Below are 27,824 nucleotides of genomic sequence, written 5' to 3' on the forward strand. Positions count from 1 at the left end.
AGCCACACAGGTGTGTTAAACAGCTTTAATCTCGGTCATTGCGTCTTCTCAGCACAGTAAGAAATATTGCACATGATCAACATGTTTTGTTCTGGGGATGGGGACGAGGGTGGGGGAATCACCTTCTTAGAAAGTACAACCCAAGTTGGGAGGGCAGAGGGGGTGGGGAGAGAACCCTCCCCGTGCCTGTGGCAAAGTGCAGGAGCCCCCACCCCCAAGCTAACCTGAGTCCAGCCCCTCTGGGGAAAAAAGGGGTACATGAACTCCCCCTACTCCACAGGCACCTCCCTGTGGCCTGAGGCCCACACTACCCTCCAGCTGGCAGCCCTCACACGAGCCATTTTGCATAAAGTACAAGTGAAAAGGTCTGAAGGTAACACACTCCAGGTTATGTACAGGGGCTCGGTGGAGGGAGACTGTGCCCCGCTTCCCCTCAGTCGCCCCCTGTCACAGGGGGGGAGCTGTCGGGGGAGGGGGGTAGACAAGGGAGCAGGCCTCATTTCGCCCCCAACTGGAAAGGACGAAATGGCTTTACTGGGGAGGAGGCAACCATCCTGCCCCCCCATTCCTGCCACCTAACATACTGTCCATGTCCTGAGGGGGGTACTGTGGGTCTGGGGTCTTCTCAGGAGCCCCTCACCTGCCTGTGGCAGCTGTCGAGGGACCAGAGGGGGGTGGTGAGGGTTGGGGGGGCCCCTCCCAGCCAGGCTGTCCAGGCCCCGGCTCTGGGGGTGGAGGCAGTGGCGGGGCAGCCGGGGCTGTGCCAGAGTCCGAGCCAGGTGAGGTGGGGTCGGGGCCCCCGGCGGGGCTGGGAGTGGGGACAGGGGCAGCAGCAGTGCCAGTGGGGGGCGGTCCGGGGAGGGGGGCCTCAGCTCCCGGGGGCTGTTCTGAGGGAGTGGCCGCCTGCATGATCTTCTGGCGCACCTCACGGATCTTCAGCTGCAGACAGACCTTGGAAGGGAAGATGTCCGCGTAGCGGGCCTGGAAGGCTGCCGTGGCCTGGGCTGTGGGCAGCAGGGGCAGGTGGGGAGGGGGAGAAGGGCAGGGTGAGATGAGTAGGTAGGCCCCCTCGAAGTCCCCCGCCCCGAGACTCCCGGCTGTGCTCACCTGATGGGAAGAAACCGTGGTCCTGGAAGAGCTGCATGACCAGAGCCCGGCGCTGGTCCAGGGTGCGCCGCAGCGACGAGTAGGGCACTTTCTCATACTCCAGCTCCCCGAGCACGTCTTCCGCTTCTGTGCCTGTGAGCAGCACAGGGAGCCCGGTCAAGCCTCCCACCACCGTACAAGGGTCCACTCAGCCCTCACTGAATCCTGTTTCACACTGGAGTTCAGAGAGGGAACCTGCCCAAGGTCAGATGGGACCTTAGGAGCCTGTGAAACTCCAGAACCGAGACACAACTACAGAAGCCATTGCATCCTGAGTCTGTCCTCTGCCGCAAGCAAAGCCGCCACTGCAGTGAGAAGCCCGAGCACCTCAACTAGAGAGCAGACCCCGCCCGCCACAACTAGACAAAGACCATGCAGCAACGGAGACCCAGCACAGCCAACAAAGCAGAACACCTCCACAGCCCACCCTTGGCCTGCTGTCCTTGCTCTCAGCGACTCCCGGCCCGCTCTCTGACCTTTAACCCTGTTCCTGAGACCCCACCCCTCTCGGAGGCCCTGGGTCCTCCACAGCTCTGCCTGCCACCACGCCGGCACCTGTGCGGTCAAAGGTGAAGATGTCGCCCTCGCACTTGGCACTCTTGGGGGTGTTGGGCTCCGAGCTGCAGCTGGAGCGCCGCCTCATCTTGCGCTTGGGCGAGGTGGGGTCCTCGGGGGCCGAGTCCAGGTCTGTTCAGACAGAAAGCAGGCTCAGGGGCCTTGGCCCCCACCTGTCCCCCTCCTCCCCCGGGCGCCTGGAGCTTGGCCTACCAGTGGAATTCTTCCTCTTCTTGCGGTAGGAGCCCAGGATGGCCCGGGGGGAGGTGGCCAGAGACTGCAAGGTGGGCGAGGGCAGCACCTCCTCAGGCCGGAACTCAGGCAGCTCGGCAAAGCGCTCTTCGAAGTCCACCTCTGACAGGACCCTGCTGGAGAGCAGGCAGGGTCACCTCCTCTGCCCCCGCCTGCAGCTGCCCCCTCTCCCAGCAACCCGCACGCTCCGCCCAGTCCCCCAGCCCATGCTCACTTGTCCACAGAGTCAAAGGTCTTCTTCAGGGGCGGGGGCCGCACCTTCACCTTCTTGCTGGCACCAGCCGGCTCCTTGCGCTCGGGGGTGTCCCCGGCCGCCCTCCCACTGCCGCCCTCGCTGCTGCCGCTGCTGCCACCAGGAGCTGGGGCTGGAGCCAGGGCTGGACTGGGAGGGGTGGGAGGCTCCCCACGGCTCTCCAGGCCCAGCCCGGGGACACGCCAGTCTGAAGACGAGCTGGGGAATTTGCTGGCCTGGGGGGTGGGGTGGGGAAGGAGATGGAGAACACTGGGGTCAGACTCACCAGGGCAAGACCCAGAAACAGAGAGGGATCACAGAGATGGATACTGACCGCCGAGATACAGAATTGTGGGCAGGACCCAGTCGTGCAGACAGACAAGCCCGAGGCCAGAGGAGAACCCACAAGGGTGTGGTTCAGACAGGTAGAGGGAAGAGGGGTGGGACAGAAGGGCAGACAGGGGACAGAGGAGCAGAGCCAAGCAGTGGTGGCCACCCCCAGGCTGCTGGGCACTCACCATGGTCTCAGGGGCCTTGGTGCTGGTCTGATCCTCGGCAGGTGCGGGCAGCGGGGGACTGCTCCGGGCTGTGGGAGTCCAGGTCTCGGGGGGCAGTGGAGGGGCTGGTGTTGCTGGCCTCCCCTCAAGCTCTGACTCGGACGCTGGGGGCTCACGGGCTGGGCCAGGCTCCAACGGCTGCCGGGGTGCAGGGCCTGGCCGCCCAGGAGCACCAGCCTCAAAGGAGCCCACGGGAATGCTGGCGATGGCCGCCTTTACTTTCTGGGGGGGTTTAGGGGTGGGCCGCTGGGCCTTGGGGGCCACTAAACTGTAGGTCATGGAGCCTGTGGGTGTAGAGAATATTTGCTGAGCCAGGCTTGACAGGAACCCATCCCCTGGGTCCACCCAGTCAGCCCGCCCTCACCTGGCCTGACACCCACCTGTGGCACTAGGGAAAGGGCTGGCAGGGGCCGGGGTGGCAGCAGTGGGTGCCGGTGGGCCCTTGGGCAGGATGGGGGCAGCAGGTGGGGTGGTGCTGGTCGCCACAGTGTAGACCAGGCCTGGGGGAGCCTGGGATGGCTGGGCCAGAGGTGCTGAGGAGGTGGGTACAGGGCTGCCGGGGTAAAATGCTGTGATGACAGGACCACTGGCGGCTGCGCAGGTGGGAGGCAGCTGGGGGCTGGGCACAGGCGATACGCCCACCTGGCCAGGAGCCAGCAGTGGGGCTTGGCCTGTGGAGAGAGAGACAGCAGAGACGGGGGACCAAGTTAGGGCCTGGGCTGCCTTGGCCCCACCCATGGTCCCCAGATGCCAGCCGGGCCCACTCCACCTGAAAGCAGGGGCTGCACGAAGGCGGGGCCGCTGGGCCCCAGCGAGGTGAAGCCCAGGGCAACTGAGCTCGTGGGTCCATACGAGGTGACTGTTCCAGGCTGACTGGACGCAGGACTGGTGCCCAGGGGCAGTGCGTGCCCACCTGCTGACTGCACGTAGGTGATTCTGCAGTAGGGAGAGGCGAGGGGAAGGTGTGAGGAGGGCCGGCCCCCCGAAACCCTCCCCTGCGCTGACTTCCAGATGAGGGCTCAACTGCCATACCTGGTGGAGGAGGGCAGCAGGACCTTCTGAGGCTGCGAGGCAGGGCCGGGGAGTGGGGCCGGGCTGAGTGGCGGCACCAGGCCGCTGGGTGTGCTCACAGACACCGGAGTCAGCTGGATGATCTGTGGGCAAGGGAACCACAGGAGGGGCTGAGCTGGGGCCCCAGAGTGAGGCAGGGGAGGCCTGAGACCTTGGAGGCTGGATCTCAGCAGAGACACGGAAGGGAGACATCAGACTGGGGCTAGGGAGGATGAAATCAAGGGAAAGAAGGCAGCAAGAAGCTGGAGACAGAGAAGGGACAAGGGACCAATGATGAGGGCTGAGGGCAGAATCAAGATGCTCAGACATCAAGCCAGACAGTGAGACAGAGGCCCAGACACAAAAGGGGAGAAAAGGAAGACACCGAATAACAGGCAGACACAAAAACCCCGGGACGCAGAAACGAAAGCCCAGAAGGGAGAGGCAAGGGACAGGTGGGGCTGCCACTGAGGTGCCCTTACCTTGCTGGGTGGCTGAGCACCGTTCTGCACAGGTACTGAGAAGGGCGGGCTCACCAGGGGCAGTGGCTGGCCGGCCCCACCTCCCCGCACTGACATGCTGGGGGTGGCCAAGGGTACGAGTACCTTCCCGGGCAGCAGCTGGGCTGAGCCGCCAGGGGGCGGGGCCTGCACAGGAGACACTGACTGGGCTGCAAGTTGAGAGACGGGGGAGCAGGTGGTCATACAGGAGCGGAGGCAGCCAGGAGCCCGCTCCTCGTGCTGCCCAGCCCGGGCCTCACCTTTGGGGGGCGGGGCGGAGGGTACGGACTGCAGGATGGGGATGCCAGGAGTGGGTGCGGTGGCAGCCAGGACTTTGCCGTTGGTGGAGGTGCCCGGCGGGAGGGTGAAACGGATGCTGGTGGTGGGGGCAGGGCCGCCGGGCGCCGCTGCCTTGGTCCCAGGGGCCGGTGCCACTTGTAGTTGCTGGGGCAGCGTGGGCAGAATGTACTGCACCTGGGTGATGCCCCCAGCCTTGCCCAGGGGACCCGGCTGCAGGATGCCCAGGGGCACTGGCCCATTGGGGCCACTCCCAGCACTGGCCCCCGAGCCGGCAGCCGCCCCGCTGCCAGGGCCCCCCTGGGCAATGAACTGGACAGCAGGTGGCGCTGGGGCCCCATAGCCCGGGGTGCCCACCAGCAAGTTGGTGACAGTGGCCGGCGCCTTCCCCACAGTGCCCAGGAGGGGCCCAGCCACCAGGTGTGGGGCCGTGGAGGTGGCAGCTCCTGACTTCTTGTCCGAATACACTAAGCTGACGCCCAGCGGGGAGCCCCCCGGTGCCCGGGACCCAGTGACCGCCTCAGTCCTGGCGCCAGCTGTGTCACCAGGAGACGCTTCGGCCCGGCTGGGAGCGGGGAAGGGCTTGGAGGCGATGGGCACAGGAGTGCTGCTGACGGGCCGCACCACGTTGGTGACCATGGTGGCGGCTGGGCGGGACAGGGGGGTTGCTGGGGCCCCGTAGGCCAGCGAGGGCGCTGGGGCTGAGGGCACGCGCGCGCCACTGCCCTCCCGTTCCTCCTTGGTTGAGGGCAGGACCAGTGTCTGCAGGACGCCTCCTCCCCCGCTGGGAGGCACCGCGATGACGGAGGGGCCGGGGGGCTCCAGGCCGCCCACGCTTTCAGGTCTCTTGCGACGGAAGGTGACAGGATCCGTGGGGAGAAACCGGGTGGCCTTGGAAGGTGTTGCTGGGCCCCCTGTTCCAGGGGGTGGGGGACGGAGGGGGCCTGTGGTGCTGCCCTGACCTGACTCCTGGGCCTTGAAGGTCCCTGAGCCCAGCGGAAAGGAGGTGGCGGCTGAGGAGGAGGAGGCAGCAGGCGAGGACGCGGAGGAGGTGGGCCCGTAGCCTTTGCTGAAGCCTGCAGGTGGATCTGGGGGCCCTGGAGGCTCAGGGTCCATCGACGGACGGCAGTGAGTAAAGGAGGAACGGATCACAGGCGAGAACACCTTCCGGCCAAAGCCCTGAGTGGAAGGAAAAGCGAGACACATGCATGTCCCCATTCCACGTCCTGCCTGGCAGCCAGGCCCGTCGAAGGCCTCCACTCATCAAGGAACATTCTCCCTCCCAGGACACACGGACCAGACAACAGCAAGCCCCAAGCCCGCACCTTGCTGCCCTCTGGGTCCTCCCCGGAGCTGTCTCCACTCTCGCTGTCAGTCACCCGCTCTTTGCACTTGAGGTCGATGTCAGTGGTGCCGAAGCCGTCGTCAGCTGAGGGAGCAGACGCAACAGTGTTGGCAAAGGGCTGGGCGCAGGGCTGCCCAGAACGGAGGGTCTGAAGCCTGGCTCTGGCCTCAGCTCTGCCCTGTGCTGGCTAAGTGTTGTCCAGGAATGCTGTTCCTCAGCCCAGGTGTGCCCACCTGCCTGCCGCCAGACCCTGAGAGCAGGGAAAGGCACCTGACCCTATGCCCCAGTGGCCCAGCCACACTGGTGTTCTCAGGCTTCCTGTCTGGCCTGCAGCTTCTTCTTTTTTTTTTTTTTTATAAACATTTATTCATTTGGCTGCACTGGGTCTCAGTCACAACACTTGGGATCTAGTTCCCTGACCAGGGATCAAACCTGGACCCCCTGCATTGGGAGCGTGGAGTAGTCTTAGCCACTTGACCACCAGGGAAGTCCCTGACCTGGGGCTTCTCGAGGGCAGGGCCAGACTACCTTGGTAGGGCCTGAACTAAACAGGCCCAGGATCACAAATGGGGAAGGGAAGGAAAAGGGGCCTAAGGACCTGAGCCAAATCGCTACCTACTTTCCCAACCTGAGCCTGCTGTTCCCCGGCTAGGACTCTGGGTCCTGAGACAGCTTACCAATGACATCGTCGTCCCCCTCCTCCTCACAGATGACCATGCGTTCCTCATCACTGGTCATGTCCTCACTGGCTGCACGCTGGGAGCGGGAGGCCCGGGTGGGGAGCAGTGGGGGCCGTCCACTGGCTGCCAGGGTGCCTCCCTCCCCAGGCGCCGCAAAGGGGCCTGGAGCCCCATACTGGGTGGAGGGCTTTGGGCCAGCGTAGGATGCAGGGCCAGACACCATCTGCAGGGCAAGTGCAGGGAAAGTTCAGCCAGGGCAGTCATCTCCCTCCCTGCCCGTCGCCCCTACCCCTGCGGCCCGCCCTCCAGACCTGAGTCAGTTCCTGCAACGCCTGGCTGTCTACCTCCCCACCATCCAGGCTGTGGACCCCGCTGTGGGAGAAGGCGCGGGGCCGGGCTGAGCCAGGTCCCCCAACAGCGTGCAGACGCTCTCCCCCACAGGAGCCGCTCCCTGGAGTCTTGGTGTCTGAGCTTAAGAGCGTCTGGGCCGTGACAGACAGGAGCTCTGAAGACACTGCAGGGCGGAAAAGAGACAGAGTTACAGTCAGGAAGCCTGCTACCAGAGCCTAGGCTGGCCAAAACATCCACAGACACTTCTAAATACTGGGTGGAAGCAGGTTGGACTTCCTGGGCCACCAGGCAGAAGAGAGGCACCACCCACCAGCCCAGCATTTCCCACTACTTCCTGTCCTCTGGGGTTTCGAGGAATGAGCCCACTGCTCCCTGAGAGGTGGCCCTTCTGAGGGGAGAAAAGCCTGGAGACAGGTACGTGCAGCGCTGCTTAACCGACAGCCACTGGACTGTCTGAGCCTATGTTCCCTGGTCTCAGAGCGAAAGGAACATCCCTTGCAGGGCTGTGGGCCTGAACCCAAGGGATCTCCAGAAAAGTGCCTCAGGGCAGTGCACTCTATAGACACCCTCAGTCAGCAGCAGTAGCCAATAAGGGCCTTTTCGGACTGAGGCCCTGAGAGCCAACAAGTTGGGGTTTTGTTTTTTTTTTTAAATGACTTTATGTACTCATTTATAGGCTGTGCTGGGTCTCTGTAGCTGTGCCGGCTTTTCCTGAGCTGCAGTGATCCCTAGCTGCGGTTTGCAGGCACCTCACCACAGTGCCTTCTCTTTTGCAGAGCACCGGCTCGCGGGTGCATGGGCTCAATAGTGATGGCTCGAGGGCTCCAGAGCTCAGGCTCAGTAGCTGCGGCACACAGGCTTAGTTGCTCCGTGGCATGTGGGATCGTCCCAGACCAGGGATCGAACCCACGTCTTCGGCAATGGCAGGCAAATTCTTTACCACTGAGCCACCAGGGAAGCCCCCAAGCTGGGGTTTAAATTCAGACTCGGCCACTTCCTAGTTTTTTGTGACTTCAAGTAAGTGATTTTGCTTCTCTGAGCCTCAGTTTCCTCATGTGGAAAATGGGCTTTGGTTTTGAATGCTAGACATTATGCTCTAAGAAGTGCCTGTCACGTAGTAAATAGTCAGTAAATGACACTTGCTGTTGAGATTTGTTTGGACGTATAACCTCCTTGGACCTCCCTGACTCCTTCACCACAGCTCAGTGTCAGGGCCTTTGCAGTGAGGGGATCAAAAGGAATGAAGCCGAGAGGAGCTTCTGGGGAAGCGGGCTGAGCAAGCAAAGGGGAGACTGGTGGCCCACAGGAGGGAAGAGGGCAGAGGGGCTCACTGACCTCCGGGGGCAGCGGCAGTGCCTGTCTCCGACATGCTCCGCTCCCTTGGCTCCTTGTGCCCTCCTGCCAGCCCTAGGCTCGTGGGCTTGGCCTCTGAGCTGGACTTCTTCCGGTCCTTGTTGCACCACTTCCAATCTGGGTGGGCCTTAAAGTGGGCCTCTTTCACCTAGCAGGAAAGGGCAGGGAGACCCTTCACTCATCCACCCAACCAGAGGAAACTGAGGAGCTGAGAGGTGGCGGCGTTACCTGGAAGGCCAGGTCATGGTACTTCTGCTTCTCCTTGGGCCCCAGGGCGTACCACCACTCGCCCAGGATCTTACTGACAGTCCGGTTGTCCTGGTTGGGGTGGCGCTGGTGGACCAGGGCCCGGTGCCTCTTGCTGAAGATCATGAAGGCATTCATGGGCCGCCGGATATGGTCCTTCTCCCGCTGCAGAAGACACCGGCCCGCAAGGGATTGTTAGAACCCGGAGGATGGGCTTGAGTGGCCTCAGGGTGAGCTAGGGATGGGTGGAGATGAGACACCTTGTTGGGGCTGCGTCCGTCCTTCTCTGAAGATGAGTCTCGTTCCTTGGGCAGAGCGCTAAGGGACTGGGTCCGGCGTTTCCCGGGTGGCAGGGGCAACTGGATCTCAGGAGACATGATGGAGAGGAAGCTATAGGGAATGAGATGTGATGGAGAGAGAGCAGCAGGGACAGGGAGGGCTGAGTCTCCGGCCACGCCCCTCCCCTGGTCCCAGACCTCAGGGTACTCACGCATCGTCGTGGTCACTCTCTGTCTCACTGTCCAGTCGCGGCTCTCCTGGCGGTCCAGGGGCCTCCTCCTCCGTGGTGGGAGGGGGGCCCTTCCCAGGTTCCACCACCCCCAAAGTGTGGGGGGGTCCGGGCCCTGGGCTTTCAGGGCATGTGGCTCCTGGGGGCCGCCCCGGGTCAGCATTCCCTGTCCCACCGGGTGGCTGCTCGTGAGCAACGGCTGCCGACTCAGCAGGTTCTGGGGGTAGAGCGGCGGGCGAGTCAGAGGGCTCCGGGGCCATCCCGACCCCATCCTCAGGCCTCCCCACAGCCCCCCGCCCCTCACCTTTGCTCTGGTTGGAGGCCACGGGGTGGCTGGCAGGTTGCTGGGCCTCACTTGGCTGTACAGAGGGGTCAGGCTGGCTGGGGGCCAGGAAGGGGACTAAGGAGTGCCAGGGGAACACGGCCACAGAGCGAGGTTCCACATTTGTCCACACTGTGGGAAGGAGTCAGCTGAGTGGTGTGGCAGGAGAGCCAGGCCTTGACACCCCCCTCCACCCAAAGCAAGCTCTTTTCCACCCTGGACAAGGTGCCGCCCCCTCTTATTTACACCCTCTTCCCCCATCCCAGAGCGCCCTGGGCTCAGGCGTGTGACATCACTCAGGAAGAGCTCCTCGCTGACAGATTTCTAGATTTATAAGAACGAAAACAGAAGCAGGGAAAGAGTCCTCACACTCCACGCCCTCCCCCACCTCTACCTCCACCAGCCTTGCCACCAGGGACCAGGCCAGAGGAACGACTGGCTCCTGTCGCAAACCAGGCCATGTTTGCATGCCACCTCACTCTGCGAGAGGCTAGAGACCCTCCCCCAGTCGCAACCCATTCCCGTCACCATGCCTCATCCGACAGAGCCCCTCACCTTGGCCTCACATTCCCTTTCTCTTTTCTTGAGGCAGATGGCCCAACCTCCTCTCCCACTCCTCTCCTTCCTTCCTCTCCCCACTACCCACAGGGCATGGGATCTCAGGCCTTTCTCCTTGCCTCCCTCCCCCTACCACACACCCCAGGGACCCAGACCTGCCCTTCCCTGGCTGGGCACTGGTGGCTCCAGCATCCTTCTCTTTTCTCCTCAGAGAGAAGTCTACTAATTATGAAGAGGCCTCCCCGCCTTCCTCACTTGAAACTCCTGTGCTTTCCTCCAGTACAGTGGCCAGCCCTCTTGCCCAGAAAGATGGGAGGGTGTGGTAAGCTCCTCAGAAGAAAAGGCAGGGACAATAGAGCAGACAACAGAACTGTTACAAGACCCTGCCCAGGCAAGGCAACAGCGCCAGGTGTTTCCTTGAGAATATCCACAGGAAGGTACCTCCCGCACCAGGGGCCAACCTTCTGTTCCAGGAGCTGGGTGATAAGAGAGCCAGCCAGAGGCTGCGGCCCACCCCTGGCTGGACTCCTGGGGCTGGCCCAGGTTGGGAGTGGGTCTCCTCACTGCCAGCTCCCAGGGGGAAGTTGAACCCACAGAAAAGGCCCCTGCTAGGGGAAGACCATGAAGACAGGAGGAAAACGCCCTAGCCCCAGTCCCCATCACTCCAAGCTCCCCCTGATCTAGATCAATTTGACCTCAGCTGACCCCCCCCCACAATGCCTTCAGAAGGCTATCCTCGTGGAGCCCCTATGGGAGACACTGGCCTCAAGACCTGCTTCTGTGAGATGCTGCTAAAACAAGAAGTAGACATCAAGGCAACAGGAAAGGGACAAAGAAGCCAACGCTGGAGAGGACTCTAGATACTATGAAAACCCCATCCCCACTACTGGGGCCCTGGAGCCCCACAAGCCTGCTGGGCCCTCAAACCCACAAGAGCCTCTAGCAACCTGGGCAGGTCCCTCTCTTCACAAAGCTCTTGCCTCCTGATCTGCTGGGTGAGAAAGAGGAGGCCCAGCAGACAATGGGAGGACCGTCCTTTGGTCCTGCCCCTCCTGAACTCCTCCTCAGCGCACTACCCTCCAGGTTCCTGGGTCTTGCCCTCTCTCTCTCTGAAGAGCACACCACAAACACATCACTCTTGAGCAGACAGCGCCTCACTCACAGACCCAAGACCTGTCCTTAGCCCACTTCTCAATCACAGCCCCCAGCGCCTCCCCACTCTGTTTCACATCTGGGACCAGGCATCACACTGCTACGATTCTAACCCATGCTCCAGACCAAGGTACTCTGCACCCCTCACCTCCTATGACAACATACCTGTTCCACCCCGCACCTAAACCGCACAGCTGTCCCCAGCTACGCCCCACTCTGCACTCTTATCACTCTGCTACACTCCCACCTGCCGTCACTAACCACTTGGCCCAGCCGAGCTCTGTAACTTTCCCCTCTACTCTGCCGCCACCGTTCTCGTACTGTAACCCCATCACCATTACTCTGCACTCAGCACCCCGACATCTTGACCCCTGCAGTCCCAGGGCCCAGGCGCTACTGACCGAACATGCCGAGGCCACGGGAGGCCGCGCCGGACGCGGGCACCAGGGGCCTGTGGGCTGAGTACATGGTCCGGCGCGGGGGGGCCCGGCCGGGGCTCGCGCCTCCTCAGCGGCCGTCGCCGTTCCGCCCGCCGCCGGCTCCTCGGCCGCTGCCGCTCGGGCCCGGGGGGAGCTGGAGGCCGTTGCCACATGCCCCCCCCACACCGCCCCCCTCCGGCCGCCCCACGCGGGGGGTCTCTGCCGGGCGCGCCTGCGCACAACGCCGCCTGCCTCCCGCCGCCCGGGGGGCGGGGGGAGGTCAGAGCGCGCCGGCCCCGCCCCGCCCCCCGGCGCGCGCGGGGGCCGTCACGGGGCGCGCGGCACGGGGGCCATCGGCACCGCCCCCTCCTTCTCCCTCCTCCCGCGCGGAGCCGGGCGGGCGGGGCAGGTGGGGCGGGGCGCGGCGCGCGTGCGCGGGGGCGGCCCCCTCCCTTCCCCGTTCGCTGGCTCGCTCCCTCCCTCCCTCGCAGCTCCGGCGGGTAACGGCTCTGGCCCCGCGCGCCCCGGCTGCCGGCACCGCGCCCCGCCTTTCCGGGCCTGGAGCCCGCGGTTCAGCGCGGGGTCGGCCTCCGGCCCCGGGCGGGCAGACGGACGAGCGTGCGTGCGTCCGTGCGCTCCGAGCGAGCCCCGCGCCGAACCACCGCCGCCTCCCCGCCCCGCCACTACTACGCGCTCCCCTCCCCCCGCCGCACCTCCCCCCGCCCCTTCCCCGCTTCCCCCGCGGCCTTCCGCGCAAGCCCGGCCCACCGCGCGCAAATCCATTGGCTGCCGCCGCCGCGCGCGGGTCAGGCCCCGCCGCGCCCGCCCCCATTGGCCGCCCCGGGGGAACGTCAGTCATATGCAAATAAGAGCAGGGCGGGGCAGGCTCCGGTTGGACCCAAGCCGGCCCGGGGCGGGACCGCGGGAGGAGGGCGGCAGGGAGGGCGCACTGCAGTAAAGGCACCGAGCCAGGGGGGCGGTTCGGGGCGCCTTGCTGCAGAGGCCCGGGGCTGTGGGTGGTACTTGTGTGTGTCCAGTCCGCGCGAGGAACACGCTCACGCGCGGCTCGGCCCACCTCCCTCACGCCCACCTAGGGCGCGCACGGCCCCGCAAGGCAGACGAACTGCGTGTAGGGTTGGGCCGGCCACCCCTGAGCCCTCACCAACTCTCACAACAGCAGTCACAAACTCACACACACAGACACACACTCCTGACAGACCTTCCTACCACACCCTTTACCTTATACACACCCCAGGGTCACATGTACCCTCCCTCTTACACTCTCACACGAAGTCACACACCTAGAACACTTCCTCACATAATGTACTACCTCTGATACTAACCGTCCATCGTGCCCCACCCACAGTTACACACACTCGTTCTCACCCATCCTCTTCACATCACCCATTTCATACATGCCCTGTCATATATGCTTCATCAAAGCATATACTCACACATCCCTGTGAATCATCATACAAACACACGACATATTAACAGGCAGAATTATCTCCTACACCTCATCACACTCACTGTCCACTGCACACACCCTATGTCCCTCTAACACAACCAACACTCGTGGCCTTCCTGGCACTCCCAACCGCAACACAGGTAACTCTCACAAGTGCCATCATACTGACCACACACACTATATAAACTTACCCCAGTGAGCACTACTTCAGTACCCTGGCTCATCAGGTATACAAAGTGCCATGGCTGTTTGCCATCCCTGAGCAACCCTACCTGACACTTAGCGGCCACCTGGGACCCTCCACCTCACAGTGTAACACAGGAGGCCACTACTCTAGGTTGTGAGTCATTCTTTTCAGAAGAAGGAAGAGGGGAAACTTAACACTGGGGCTGCTCTGTTTGGGGAGCTTGTATGTATGACCCTGTGCGTTGAAACCTCACAACCACTAGGGAAGTACACTTTATTATGCCCATTGTTCAGATGAGAAAGTGAGGCTCAGAGAAACAATAAATGGTGCAAGATCATGCAGCTGGGACATAACAGCCCAGCACTCCAACTCAAGTGCTCTTTCCGCTACTGAAAATTCAACCTCAGGGTGGACACAGGCAGAGACTCCCAACCCAAAGGTCTGGGAATGTGTTCAAAGATTTGGAGAGACTGATGAACTATAGAAAAGTCAGAGGGTACACGAAGAGTCACAGACAAGGTCTGGGGCCTACCAGGCACAGAGGCAGTGGCCTTGGATCATGTAAGAGGGGCCCTGAGGTCACATCCTGTGAAGGCAGAGGCCTGGGGTCACAACTGGGCAGGTCAAGACTGCACAGGCTCAGATGGACTGAGACTGAGCTCCTACACAGGTGGGATCAGTGACAGGCACAAACTCTTCCCAGCCTTCTGCACCTACAGAGATGAAGGCATGGAGAGGGGGCAAAAACCAGGTAACCTGAGCCCAGCGGGAAAGGGGAGGTCTATAGCCCTCTGGCCTCCAGTGACTGCAGGGCCAGACTCTTGGCTGTGAGCCTGGAGAGACCAACACAGGGACTATTAGGTGACCACCCCCTCCTCCCTATGCAGCCCCAGACTCAGACCCTCCATTACCTCACTGCCCCAGGGACTGCAATGTGAAGCAGAAATCAAGGCTGAAATCAATGTGGCCTGCTCTATCTCCCCAAGGCTGCCCCCTCCTCTCCCCACCGGTGAGTCACCTCCTGGCAAGTTAACCCCTTCCCCACTGCAATGCAGCTCAGGGACTGAGCTCAGAGGAACCCTGCCCCCAGTACCCCCACTTCTGCTGCGTGAGAAAAGGAGCTAAGCCTGGCACAGGAGGGAAAGAGGGCCCCAGGCATCTGGGAGGGTTGCACATCTGGTAGAAGGCAGTGCCCACAGAGGAGGGATGGGAAGAGGCCCCTTACAGGGTAGGGGACAGCCAAGTGGGGGCCCAGCCTAGCAGGGAGGGGCCCGAATCCGGGCGGGAAGGGCCCCCCTGCCCTGGGCACTGGGCCAGCCCTATACTTAGTTTCCATTGTTTGGAATGGAGGAACCCTGGGTGGGGGTGATTAGGAGTAGAGAAGAGGGAGCAGTTCCGTGTGTTCAGCCATCCCCAACTCTAACTGGGGCCTCCCTGGTTGGAAAATGCTGAGGAGGTTCCCCAAACCAGGGCCTCAGCCCCATGTGAGAGGGAGTGCTTCACCACCCTTCACTCAGAGCAGGTACTGGGCAGAACTACAGTGCAGCTCACCCCTGCACTACCGCATAACCAACTCCACAAAAGGTTTGGCCCCAAACAATCCCCAGGGCACCACTCCACCCCAGCCTGGGGACAGGGAGCCCAGACAGAGACAGCAACTGCCACCCAGGGTGGCACAGGCTGAGGCCTGCCCAGAGCCCTGGGGCGCACAGCCAGGGATGCTGACAGACTGAGGGACAGGCAGACATGCCCTGAACTCGCGGGCCCCCGTTTATTGAGCCCGAGAGGCACCGCGCCCTGCCGCCTGCGGCTCCCCACCCTGCTCTCCAGGCCCGGGTCCCCGCCTCGGCTCACCACCCCGGTGTCCCCAGCTCCCCTCACCCGCTCTCCACATACACACCCACCCACCCACCCCGGGCGGAGTCGGCGACGGCCAGGGTTGCCTGGGGAACGAGCCCAGGATTGGGCTGGTGCTGCTCGGGAGGGATGGGGGCCTAAAAATAGCGCCGGGGTGAGTCAGTGTGAGTGGGGCTGGGGTAGGCAGGGGGACCAGAAGGGAAAGAGAGGCAAGCGAGAGGTGTGGGGGAGGCTCCCCAGGGATTGGGAGATGAGCGGGATAGGATGGAGGGAGGGATGTGGATTTGGGGGTAGAAAAAGGAGTCAGGGGGGAGTGTACAAGTGCCGGGGCTGAAAGGGCTGGTCCGCGCGGGCTGAGGGAGGCGCCACTGCCTGGGCGGAGGAGGGGGCGCCGCCCTGCGTTCTCCTCCCCAACCCCGCGCTCACGAGATTTTCCACTCGCCGCCTGGCCCCCAGCCAGCCCTTGGCGGGCCCCACAAAGCCGCTTTGTGCTGGGAGGGCGGGCGGGCGCCCGGCCGGCCTGACACCCACGCGGGCCGCGGCGGGGCGCGGGCCAGCTGGCACCCGAACTGTCTGCTGGGGGGGAAGGTCCCCCACCCAGCCCGATAACGCGGCCGCGCAAGGGTTAATGGCGCAGGGGCGGGGGGAGCAGATCTCGACCAATCGGCGTCGGCGGGAGCGACAGCAGCCAATGGGAAGACCTGAGGCCAGACGCCCCGGGCCTACCCCCTAGGGCGCGGGAATGGGCGCGGCCCTGACTGGGTGCAGGTCTGGACCCACAAAGCCCCCGATGCACCCTCTTTCTCTGGCTGCTTCGCATGAAACAGGCTCAGAAGGGGGTAGGATCTTGCAGTCAGGAGGTGGCACGATCAAGATTTGAGCCCCGGTCTGCCTGGCTTCACGATTAGCTTTTCCACCGAAATGAGGAGACGGGGGTTCCCTGGCCCAAGCCCCCAAGCGGAGCGGGAACAGGGAACGGGGTGCAGGCGGAGGCGGCGGCGCGGCAGGCGAGGGTCCAGCCGCCTGCGGTGCAGCCGCTGCCGCCGGTGGTAATGGGAGCCAGACGCCGTCGTCGCCGCTAATGCGCCTCCCTCCCTGCCACTAATGGAGCCATTAATGCCCGGGCGCCGGGGGCTGCGGGCCACACACCACCGCGGCGTTGCGCATGCGCAGGCCAGCAACCCCAGCCACCCGCCGCCACCAGGAGGCAGCCTGACCCCTTGCAGTGCCTGGCGCTCGGGGTTCTTCCAAGAAATCTCCAAGACTCACTCCTGCTACCTCAAAAGAGCCTCTTCTCTCCTCTCTCCTGTAATTCACCCTCTTTTCCCAGGCTAGGTCTCCTTTCTTTCCAGGGGTCTTTGACAGCCTGATCCAACCCTCTCCCTCTGCTCTGAACCGTTTCTAGGCTCTTCACGGGGCTGACACTCAAGCGTGGCTCGGCTGTACCTGTCTTTCTTGGCACCCTTCTGCCAAGCCTAGGGCCCGTGTCAGCTCCAGCCTCAACTGGCCACTTCAAGACCATGCACTTTCACCCCTCCTGGCCTTTGCTCCTGTGGCTGCCTATGCCTGGATGGCCCTTCTCTTCTACTACCCTGAAATCCACTCATTCTTCCTGCTTCAGCTCCAATGTCACCTCCAGTGAGAAGCCTACCTGAACCTCCCTCATCACCTCATTCATTAAGCCAGAGTTGCTTCTCTCCTCTGTCCTCCTCTGGCTCTGGGCCTCCCTCTGCTCATCCTTGCCTGTGCCTGCATCCACATATGCCTTTCCCACCCACTTTACCCCAGGGCTGCTCAGCTTGGGCCAGGGAGAGGGGTGAAGAGAGACTTCTGGTGGGAGAGAGGGTGGTTATTGTTGGAGACAAAACAGAAATTCTGGTTGGGCAGAGTATGGATCTGCGGAGTCAGGAGGATTTCCCCGTCACCCCGTTGCCCCCCCTGGCTCTTCTTGGGGCCTCATTTTCCCAACGTACCCAAGCACAGTGGGTGGATACTGCTTGGTCTCTGAGATTCTGCCTGTTGGGATGGACTACTCGTGGGACTCAGTTAAATGCAGCTGGCACCAAAGTGTCTTCTGAAAGGTGATGGGGGTGGGGGTGGTAGGGGTGATCTGGGTCATGCCCTCGAGCAGGTGGGTGGGCAGAGGAACTGCTTTCCTGCTGCTCCCCCACAGCCGGATCTCCTAGCTTGGCCCCCAAAGCCCCCACCTTCCTGCCTGTCTTGGGAACAGGTGCTTGGGTGTTGATGGGTCTGTAGGATAGCTCCCGGTAACTCTCAGTAGCTTTCAGGACAGGAGCGGACATTTGTCAAGGACCAAGAAGGGGCCTTCAGGCCTAGACATTACCCCAGCACTCCCCAAAGAGGGAGCAAGAGACCTGGTGCTTAGCAACTCTCAATGACTTACAGGAACAGAGTTCCTGATGTGCGCAAAGTAGGAGTGGGGGCTAGGATAGGGGAAGCAGGTCTGTCTAAAGAATGGGGGAAGGAGGACCAGAGGGTAGGCCAAGGGTGGACCAGAGACAGAAGCCCACGACTGGGGCGGTGGGGGGGTGCAAAAGAGAAAGAGGGTGGAATGAAAGCTCCAACGAGGACTGATATCTAAGGAGGTACAAACCAGGAAAGCCATAGAGAGCCAGACTCAGGGAAAGCCAGACGGAAGTCCACAGAGGGAGACTCAGGTGCAGAAACGGAGACCTGGGCAGACAGACATAGGTACCCAAGGGAGAGACAGATACGCAGTGGCTCAAACAGGCAGATGGGCAGACAGGCCCAGGAGAAGGGGCACTGCCTGTCAATACAGGGAACCCAGGCAGAAGCCAGGAGCTGGAAGGCAGGCCATGCCAAGCACGAGGCTGAGACATCTGGCCTCCTAGGCCAGGGCTGTAGGCCCTGGGGCGGCTTCCTCTCCGGGGGAGCAGGCGGGAAGAGTCAGAGGGAGGTGGCGATGGCAGCTGGCTGGCCCGGCCATGCACAGAATGCGGAGAATGCCGGCCCGCCTGCTCCAGCAAGTCCCCCAGCGGAAGCAAATGCCTGGCGGGGGGCAGAAGCAGGCAGGCTGCCCTGGGCCACCCCCTCACACCTGCTGCCCTGACAGAGGGTCAGGCCCTGGCATGGGCGGGCCAAAGGGTGATAGCTTCACTGTGCCCCTGGGCACAGTCTGCCCTGTCTGGGCCTTAAGACAGAGAAGGCCCCAAGGTGCCTACCTCCCGAGGCTTTAGGGAGGCCTCTGAGAGAAGAACAAAAGGGCCCACTGGCTGGGAACCTGAGGGCAGCCTGGATACCTCAGCATGGGTGTAGTCAGGGAGGTGCGGCTCAGAACCGCCAGGACAGGCACTGGACAAGTTCTGACGACCAGGTGGCTTCCAGCAAGGGGCCTCCCCTCCCTGAACCTCAGTCCCCCTCCCGCTACCGACGACAAGGCTGGAAACTGGTAATCCCTATCTCATAGTGTCAGGAAGTTTCAAGGAGGCAGCCCCATCCCTGCGGCTGGGCAGTGGTGTGTGCTCAATAAAGCGGGGTACTGTTATTGTCATCATTACTGAGAGTAACGGGCTCTGGCGCCAAACAGTCTGGGTTCAAATCCTGGCTCTCCCTGTTCCTATCTGGGTGACCACGGGCAAGTCACTCAGCCTCTGGGGCTGCAGTTTCCTCCTCTGTCCAGGGGAACTAATGGTCCTGCTGAGCTCCTGGGGTGTGATCACGACTCAAGTGAAGGTGCACTGAGCACTTACTGAGCAGTGTGCCAGGCACATGCATGGGTGGTACTCAATACTCTTACTTCTGGTAGCAAGGGTCCTGTGATCTAGATCGAGAGATCTGATTCAAGACACAGTCCTGCCCCTTCCTGGCTGGGTGACCTCCATCAGGACTCATGTTTCTGTCAGGGCCTCACTTTTCCTCATCTGGAAAATAGTAGCAGGAACCCTGCCAGACCACCCTGGTAGGCCCCAGGTCACCCTCCCCACCCAGCTGCAGTGAGGGTCATGACCCAGCGGTGCTATATGTGAGGGCAGTGTCAGGGGGCTGCAGGCATGTGGGGGTTGGGGGGCTGAACGGGATGGTTATAGAGTCCTGCTTCAGTGTCTTTATGTGCCTAAGGACAGAAATCCCTGCGGTGCCCACTTTGTGGAATTTTGCTCATATCAGCTACAAAATAACAAATGTAACAAATGTTAGGGGTGAGCATGAGGGGAAAGCGCTGTGCCTGTGTCCTCCGCCCTGGGTCTGGGCAGGAGCTGAGTGAGGGCAGGGCCTGGGCTCCTTCCTACACTAGTCTTTGTTTCAGCCCAAGACACAGCGGCTCCTACAGAGATCCACGTCTACCTCCTTCTTCCCTGGTTCCAGGGGCTGGAACTCCCCCTATATGGTACAACCCTCCATAGTTTCCTAGTGCCCTCAGGATAAAGTTCCCAAGTCTTAGAAGGACCTTCTATGATCTGGCTTTGATGTGCTGCTCACCTATGCAGCCACACATCCCAACACTCACCGATGGTCTAGAGCCCTTGACTTTGCAGATTCAACTTGCTTTAAACTTTGGCTCTTGCCTCAAGGCCTTTACACAAACTCTTCCCTCTACCTGATGGTCCTCCTGCCGGCCTTGCCAGGCTCCCTTCTGCACACCCTTCAGGCCTCACTTTAGAGGGCTTCCTTGGTGGCTCAGACGGTTAAGAATCCACCTGCAATGCAGGAGATCTGGGGGTTCGATCCCTGGGTTGGGAAGATCCCCTGGAGAAGAGAATGGCTATTCACTCCAGTATTCTTGCCTGGAGAATCCCATGGACAGAGAGGAGCCTGGCGGGCTATAGTCCACAGGGTTGCAAAGAGTCGGACATAACTAAGCGATTGAGCATGCACTCAGGGCCCCTTCTCCAAGAAGTCCTCCCTGACCACCCCAGCCCTGACCACTCTGGACAGCAACTATCTGGGGACAGGTTTGTCTACTCCAGGAACCAGGAGCCCTGTGAGGATGGGGCTGTGTCCTTAGCGTCAACCAGCACAGGGCCAGGCACAGAGAGGGCCCTCAGTCAACAGTAAATGAATAGGTAAATAAGAAAAAGATGCTCGGGAAGGGGTGAGTGACGGGTTTGTCACCCTCCATGAAAGTTGCTCTGACAAGGCCCAGGCCAGATGGTTCTCCAGCCCCATCTCAGAAATGTCTTGCCCCCACCCCTGGCCTCAGCCTTCTAGCCACACCGGCTGTCCTCAGCTGTGCTCCTTCTGACCTCGGAGCCTTCCCATCAGCCTCCCAGGAGGTTCTTCTGTCCCAGGGTTGCAGGTTCCAACTTCTCCTCCAACCCCTGGCTTACATGTCCTGTCCTGAGGGCAGCCAGACTAGGTTCACCTCGGGAGGCATGCCCGGCACACCCCCGGATCCCCGCCAGGGCACTGACCACACCTGTGCTATTTACCAGGTACAGCAGTGAAGATGAGGTCTCCAGGCCTGGGCCTGCCACCACCTGGCAGAAGGACCCACTGGAGCCTCAGTCTTCCCATCTGTAACCCAGGACTGTGGCCAAGTGGTCACAAGACAGCCAGCTGGGTTTGAAGGCTGGCTCCAGGATTTGCTAGCCACGTGACCCTGGGCAAGTAACTAACCTGACCTCAGTTTCCTCTTTTTTTTTTTTCTGGCTGCATCATGCAGCCGGAGAAGGCAATGGCACCCCACTCCAGTACTCTTGCCTGGAAAATCCCATGGATGGGGGAACCTGGTGGGCTGCAGTCCATGGGGTCGCAGAGTCAGACACGACTGAGCGACTTCTCTTTCATTTTTCACTTTCATGCACTGGAGAAGGAAATGGCAACCCACTCCAGTGTTCTTGCCTGGAGAATCCCAGGGACGGAGGAGCCTGGTGAGTTGCTGTCTATGGGGTCACACAGAGTCGGACATGACTGAGGTGACTTAGCAGCAGCAGCAGCATCACCATGCAGCAGCTTTCAGGATCTTAGCTCCCTGATCGGAGATCAAACCGGGGTCCCCTGCAGTGGAAGCGTGGATTCCCAACTACTAGATCGTCGAGAAACTCCCAGTTTCCTCTATAGGAGCCTACTCACAGCAAGGTTCAGTATGGTGTGAGGTTAGGAGACATAACCTACTCACAGTGCTTATCACGGTGATGCCCCTGTCAGTTCTCAGGCCATAGCAGTTGTCATCGTGATTACCATCTCTGTTACCCCATCAGCTCTAGTGGGGTGGGAAGAGTGGAGCTGGCTTTGAGCCTGCACTCTCAGCAAAGGTCTGCTGACTGGTAGACCCCAACCAGGAGGCCTCTGGAAACACTGCACTGACCCTTCAAAGTCCACATGCTCAGCCTGACACAGGAATTTCCATGGGAACTTCTGTGCAGATGGGAGGCCAGCCTCCCCTTGAAAGCCCCCCGGGGTGGGGAGCTTACCTCTCTCAAGAGCCACTTTGCCAGTCACCCAGTACAAAATGAGCCCTCACCCAGCCCCTCCAGCAAAACCTCTTACCTGTCCCAGGCCGGCCCATGATGACTTCCTTTTTGGGGGCAGGATGGCTGGTATAGCTGCTGGGCACCAGGACAGGCAACAGAGCAGCGGGTGAGGGGTGGAAGGCCACCGGCTGGAAGGGTGAGGAAGCCAGGCCAAAGGTGGGCATCGGCTGGGCCACGGCAGTCGGCGCAGCTGGAGGCACAGTGATGGGTACTGGGGCTGGCAGAGGTGGGGGCAGGCCAGGCTTCCCACTGGCCACCCCTGGGGGCACCGGGGTCTCTCGGCAGCCCCGCCCGGGTCCTCCGGCCCGGGCCTCACTGCCAGTGCCCACCTCCCCGGGGAACTTGGAGGGCAGTGGCACGTCCGGGTTACGGACGATGACAGGCGAGTCCCGCTGCACGGCAGGCACCCGGCGCACGGAGGGCCCAGGGTCCGAGGTCAGGCCGGCAGGTGGAGGCAAGAGCAGCAACGGTGAGGGCTGGCGGGAGCGGGAGAAGGGCACGGCGGGCGACACGGCTCGGAAGCCGGCCGGCGTGGAGGGCGTAGGTGTGTGGGACACCGAGTCCACGCCAGAGTCTAAGCTGTCACCCTTGGGAAAGTCTGGGGCGGCACCTCCACCCGCTGTGCCGGGGGCCCCCAATGCCCCTGGGTGGGGCAGCAGCTCCGTCTTCCGTCGCCCAGGGCTGATGGGCACAGTAAAGGTCAGGTTGGTCTGGAAGGTGGGGAGGATGCCAGAGGAATGGCGCTCTCGGGGGGCAGGTGGCGGCGGGTGGGGGCCCAGGTCTGGTGGTGTCAGCACGCCCGCCTTAGGGGTGCTGGCGCTCAGGTGGCGGCTGCGGACAGCGGTGCGCTGTATGACGGGCGAGGCGTTGATGGGGCTGAAGTTGGCAGGGCGGAAGCCGAAGAGCGGTGATGGCGAGGGTGACGGGGCTGGCGAGAAGGGTGACTGCGTAGACACAGGGGAGAAGGAGGGTGTGCCCGAGCGAGAGCTGCCCAGGGACACCAGCATCACCGCCGCCTCACACTCGTCAAACTCAAAGCGAGACAGGTCAGCGGGGGCCACCAGGCGTGGACGGGAGTCTCCGCGGGCTGCCACGCTGCTGGCCTCGCTGTCCCGCGACGTCTCGTCCCCCCAGTCGAACTCGGTGCTGCCCTCGCGGGCTGCCACCCCTGCCGGCCGCCCAGCCCCACCTGGGCCGCTGTCCGCCAGGCCCTCCATCTCCTTGGTTCGCATGGACAGGTGACGGGAGCAGTAGCCCCGCCGCTGTGACTCCTTCATGCAGCCGTCTCTTGAGCACAGCCGTCGCCACTGCTTGCCGTTGAACTTCTTTCGGATTCCGTTGGGCGTGCAGACCACGTCGCCCTTCTTGTACTTCTGCTGGGCCGCTGTCAGGGGCGTGCGGGCCCGGGCGGCCGGCGCAGCCCCCTTCTCCAGTGAGGCCACACTGCTGCTCCGGCTGCCGCCCTGGCTCCCCTCCTGGCACGGGGAGGGCTGCTCACCCGGGCGGCCTGGGCCTGCGAAGGCAGGAGACTTGGGTGGTGGTGACAGGAGTTGGGGCGGCAGTGGGAGCAGAGCCGGGGTGCCCAGGGCGGGCGGGTGCTTCTCCTCACCCTCCTCACAAGCCCCAAGGTTGCCACCAAAGCTGATCTTGGAGACCTCGGCGTCCTCAGGCTGCTTGGGGTCCAGGGCAGCAGGGCAGGGGGGCAGGGTGGCCCCGGGCTCGGCCTGCTCCTCCTCAGGGCCTGCCGGGGGCTTCCTTGGCAGGGCTTCAGGCTCCCAGGGGGGCCGCAGCAGGCGGAGGCTGGAGCGGGCCACCCACACCGCCTCCTCGGGCTCCCGGTGTGGTGGCTGAGGCAGCTGCGGCAGGGCGGCTGGGCCCAGCTGGGAGCTGGGGCCAGGGCCAAAGCGGACCTTGTAGGCGGCGGGCTTGGTGGCCACCTCCACCACCACACCCTCCCGGTAGGCTGCCATGCTGGGCTCCACACAGGTACAGACCGCTGTGCCCACCGCCAGCGCCCCTGGTGGGGGCGTGGTATCCAGAACCACATCCACACCCCCGCCAGGCACCCCCTCATAGAAAGTCAGGGCCCGGTCCCCATGGAACTGCACACCCAGGTCCTGGCTTCGGCGCACCTGGCGCACCACAGCCGGCAGGAAGAGGCCGTCCCCGCGCCGAGCCAGGACTCGCTGCGACCGCAGCTGCCGCAGGTCATAGCCCCCGCTGGTGCTGCCAGGGGGCCAGGGGCCCAGACCACAGGCTTCGGCCGCCTCATCCTCCAGGTCAGCTGAGTGCTCGCTGGCTGTGTCGGTGGAGGAGGAGCGCGTGGAGGTGGGTGGCCGTGGAGGCACCCCCAGGGCGCCGGCTTCCTCGGGGGTCCGTGCCCGCTCTTCAGGGGCACCCGCCGCTGCACTGCTGCCGCTGCCGGCACCATGCTCCTCCACATACTTCTTCTTGGGCGCTCGTGACTTGAACGTGGCCGTCTTTCGACTGAGTGATGGCTCCCAGCGGCCCGCCTCCCCCTCCACCTTGGGTTCTTCGGCTGGGCCTGGGGCCGAGTCATCGGCTTGCAGCTCCTGGGGCAGCCCCTCGGCCCCCGGGCCCCGCTCAGCTTCCTCCTCCTCGCCCTCCTCAGCCTCTTCTGGCCCCGGCTGTTGCTGCTGCGCCTCGTCGTCTTCCTCCTCTGGCTTGTCCCCTTCCCCAGCCCCTCGCCGCCTCAGGGCCTTGGCCCTGGTGGCTGGTGGGGACTTGCCACTGCTGCCAGAACCTGGAAGGCTGGTGCACGCCTTTTTCATGGGCTTCATCTTTTGTCCGCCTGCCGGGTGAGAGGATAGACAGGGATCATTGGGAGCAACCTCAGGAAGCCCCCCTAGACCCAGTGTCCCCCAAGACTTCCCACTTGCTGGGGTTACTTCCTCAACTCCATGATCCCCAAGGTCTCCTGCCTGGCTGTGTTCAACTCCTGTGGGCCCCTGGCCGGCACCCAGACACAGACTGGCACCCATATGCCCTGAGCTATATGCTCTGGTGCCTTGGGAACACTCACATACTCTGCTTTCTCTGCAGAGGACAGTAGGTGCAGGCACACACTCTGACTGTCCCAAGGGAACCACGACTAAAAGTAACAGTTCACACCTATGGAGCACTCACTCTGTGCCAAGCCCTGGGCTAGACTTGCCTTTATTAACCCATTGCATCCTCACCACAGCCCTAAGAGGCGGATGCTACCATCAGCTGCATTTACACGGGAGGAAATTGGGGCACAGAGAGATCAAGCCACTCGTCCACATCCATCCGGCTGGGAAATGGCAGAGCTGAGATCTGGACCCAGGTAATCTGGCCCCAGAGTCTGTGCTCCTAACCATTTCAGTGTGCTGCCTGTCACATGATCCAGAGGGCACACTTCCTTGCACTGTCACTGCCCAGAGAACACACGCACTCACACACACAAATGTACAAGCACACAGTCACAGAAAGGGAGGTGACTGGGCTGCGATGTGAGCCTCTCTCTACCACCCCCACCCCAGCCCCGGACAGCCTGGCATGGCCAGGCATTGTGGGAAGGAGTGGGCAGCTGCAAGTCCCAAGGGACAGCTGCCCACTCTGTTCTGCACCCCAGGCCTGCCAGGTACAGCCATCTCCCCAGATCCTGGCAGAGAACAGGCAGGGGCAAGTCTGGGGCAAGAGCTCATACCCAGTGCTACCACAGGGCTGTACATAAGCGCGCGCGTGCACACACACACACACACACACACAGCACACACACACACACAGAGACACACACATCACGCAGTGGAACACAGGGCTACACCCCAGGGTTTCACGGTCCCTCTGGATGGGAGCCTGCCCCTCCCCCCACAGCACCCAGCGTGATACCCGAAAGCCCAGCCACCCCCCTTCTGGCCTGCTTGCATCCCCGCCCTGCCCAGGCTGGCTCTGGCAGGGTGGCTGAGCTGACTAGACCCCCCTGGTCCCCAAATATGCCCTCGGACTCCAGGTGGGGGTAAGTGGGAGAAGGTCAAAGACAGCAGGACAAGCCCAGCAGGCCAACCTCACCCACTTCCTGAACAGTCATTACTGCCCGCCCCCTTTCAGGCTGCCCTGAGAGAAGAGAAGGGAAAAAACTTCACTCTGAAGTGACTAAAAGAACCTGAGAGGCCAAAAAGGGGGCCCCCGGCAGGGTTGGGGGACCCAGGACCATAAGCCAAAGAAGATCCGAGGCACCCCTGACTCAGCCTTCAGGCTCCCACGGGACCCCGACCTCATGCTCTCCCACTTGGGGCCTGCTGCTGCTTAGGAGCCTGCAGTCCCAGGCTGCCCCTTCTCTGAGACAATCCTGGGGTCCTCTCGGGCAGAGGCTGGGGGCCCCAGGGCTTCTCACAATGGGGCAGGCACCCAAGTATCCAGGAGTTGGACAGCCACCACCACCTTTTCCCACTGACCCGCTGGGCCACCGTCCTGGGCACTGAGACCGGGCCCAACACAAACCTTTGCATACCCGCCTACAACCACACTGCCTGGTCCAAGTTCTTCACACCAGAAACCAAGCCTCTTTTTTTTCCCCTGGGGCCTACTCTCTTCCTGTCCACCCTCTCAGGATAACTCCCACCCAAGGCCCTCTTGGGCCCTCACCTCCCTCAGAATCTAAGCAGTAACTCCTGAAGCCCAGGCTGGCCTAGGCTTCTCAGGGTCTCATGTCCTCTGCTCCCATCAGGCCTCCTGACACCAGCGTCTCTGCCACTCTCTTTCCCATCCTGTCACCATCTCTATCTCCACCTCTCTCTTCACAGGCCCTAGGCCCCCTCCTCTGTCACTCCCTCCTTGTCACCCTCATCTATCTCTGTCACCCCCTCCTCCCAGTCACTCTCATGTCAGCCATCTCTGGACCTGTCACCTTCTCTCCCCATCACCTCTCCTTGTCACCCCCTCCAACTCTGTCTCCTCTCTATCCCTGTCACCCTGATCTAGACCTGTCACCCCTCCATTCCTGTTACCAAGTCTCTGCCCACCACCCCCTCCTTGTCACCCTTTTTCTGTCACTCCTTCTCCCCACCACTTCCTCTACTCTGTCCCACCTTCCCATCATCCCACTCACCCCTTTTCCCCTGTACCCCTTCCCCGTCCCTGCCACCTGTCCCCTCTCGGCCCCCAGCACCCCAAATCCCCCCTGCCTGTGTCAGCCCTGGCCCCGCCCCTCACCTCGGGCTCAGCGGGGTTTCGGGGCGGGGGACCGTGGCCCCGGCTCGGTCCGGTCCGGTCCCTCCCCGCCCCCCCTCCGGCTCTCCCTCTCGATTCTCCCTTTTTTTTTTACTCCAACACACAAAATGGTGAATGGACCTGCAACAGCTGGAGCAGTCAGCCAATCAGCGGCCACAACCCCGCTGACCGGCGCCGTCCTAGACCAATAGATACTCAGAGCCTGGTCGGCTCCGCCTCTCAATGACGAGCGACGCTTGCCACAGCCAATCCTGCCCACCCGGCAGCGCGAGGGGGAGGGGCCAAAGTCCAAGATCGGCCTCCCTCTGGGACCGACACCAACCTGAGCCTACGACCGCCCGATCAGCCTAGGGTCCTGCCCTACAACAAGTGATGGACATCAACGTTGACCAATCGTAGTCCGTCTTAGTTCAGAATGACGAATACAGTACCCAGTCGTCTTACACTCTAGGCCGGAACCCAGCCTCTATGAAGGACAGTAGCCAATGAAGTGCAAGAAGGCGGGGCTAAGGGACCGGCTCTCCAATGAGCAGGCTTGGAAGGCGTGGCCTGAGCGTTTGTTGACTGGCTGGTCGCAATTCCTGCTGGGAATGATAGTCTTCTTACGTCTCTGGCCCATAGTCGACAGTACATGGCAGACTACAACTCCCATGTGACAGAGTGCCTGGAGCTCTGAAGAACCCGTGAGAGGAGAAAAAGTCGACAGGGCAGTTCCTCGTGAGTCTCACTGGACGCCAGGAGCATGTTAGACCCAGGGCCCCGACTCACCCGGATTCCCGGCTCTGGCGTCGCTGCTGGCTCCTCTCAGTGGCGGCGGTAGCGGCTCAAGGGGGAGGTGCGAGGAGCAGCCAACCGCCACCCTCGAGCCCCGTACCCAATCAGCAGCGGTAGGGGCGGTGCAATGACCTCACCGGGTTCTACTCTCTTACCCCTCCCCCATGTGGTTGTTGCTGCCGGTAGCTGGGAGTAGGGAAGTTTGGGGGGGGAGGGAAGGAGCATAAGTGATGTCACCTTTCCCCCGTTTGATTGGCTGCCGGGTGGCCGCGACTACAACCAATCAACAGTCTCAGAAAGTCTGGCGCGGCCCCGCGGAAAGCCCTGTTGCCATCGGGAGGGTAGAGAA

At 62.3% G+C, this 27,824-nt stretch overlaps 1 protein-coding gene across 4 annotated transcripts; it reads right to left on the reverse strand.

Moving 5' to 3' along the window:
* Positions 1 to 20: 20 nt before the first annotated feature.
* Positions 21 to 27,501, reverse strand: CIC (capicua transcriptional repressor). 4 transcript variants are annotated; one of them, XM_052655759.1, is made up of 21 exons: positions 27,470 to 27,501; positions 21,504 to 24,299; positions 9,377 to 9,526; positions 9,055 to 9,289; positions 8,825 to 8,954; positions 8,547 to 8,729; positions 8,301 to 8,466; positions 6,926 to 7,128; positions 6,612 to 6,837; positions 5,915 to 6,018; positions 4,553 to 5,768; positions 4,275 to 4,462; positions 3,775 to 3,896; positions 3,512 to 3,678; positions 3,123 to 3,413; positions 2,704 to 3,026; positions 2,168 to 2,421; positions 1,915 to 2,069; positions 1,702 to 1,833; positions 1,108 to 1,239; positions 21 to 1,004 (listed from the first exon to the last, which is right to left on the reverse strand). In XM_052655759.1, the coding sequence occupies exons 2-21, from the start codon at positions 24,286 to 24,288 to the stop codon at positions 637 to 639; spliced, it is 7,530 nt and encodes a 2,509-aa protein (XP_052511719.1). In that variant the 5' UTR covers positions 24,289 to 24,299; positions 27,470 to 27,501; the 3' UTR covers positions 21 to 636. The 4 variants fall into 4 exon arrangements, with proteins under 4 accessions (XP_052511719.1, XP_052511721.1, XP_052511718.1 ...); XM_052655761.1 differs by lacking the exon at positions 27,470 to 27,501 and adding an exon at positions 26,684 to 26,793 and having other exon boundaries at positions 1,915 to 2,066; XM_052655758.1 differs by lacking the exon at positions 27,470 to 27,501 and adding an exon at positions 26,684 to 26,793.
* Between the last annotated feature and the right edge of the window lie 323 nt (positions 27,502 to 27,824).

The sequence above is a fragment of the Budorcas taxicolor genome, chromosome 18 (genome assembly GCF_023091745.1).
Source record: "Budorcas taxicolor isolate Tak-1 chromosome 18, Takin1.1, whole genome shotgun sequence".
Classification (NCBI taxonomy): Eukaryota; Metazoa; Chordata; class Mammalia; order Artiodactyla; family Bovidae; genus Budorcas; species Budorcas taxicolor.

What these genes read in the sequence shown, in the direction of transcription:
- CIC (XM_052655759.1), bottom strand. Translation starts at nt 24,288, where the DNA reads ATGAAGCCCATGAAAAAGGCGTGCACCAGCCTTCCAGGTTCTGGCAGC. An exon ending in GAGAGTGACCACGACGATGC is followed by an intron (nt 8,955 to 9,054) that starts GTGAGTACCCTG and finishes CATTCCCTATAG; the next exon opens with CTTCCTCTCCATCATGTCTC. An exon ending in CGTGCAGCCCCTGCTTTCAG is followed by an intron (nt 3,414 to 3,511) that starts GTGGAGTGGGCC and finishes CTCTCTCCACAG; the next exon opens with GCCAAGCCCCACTGCTGGCT.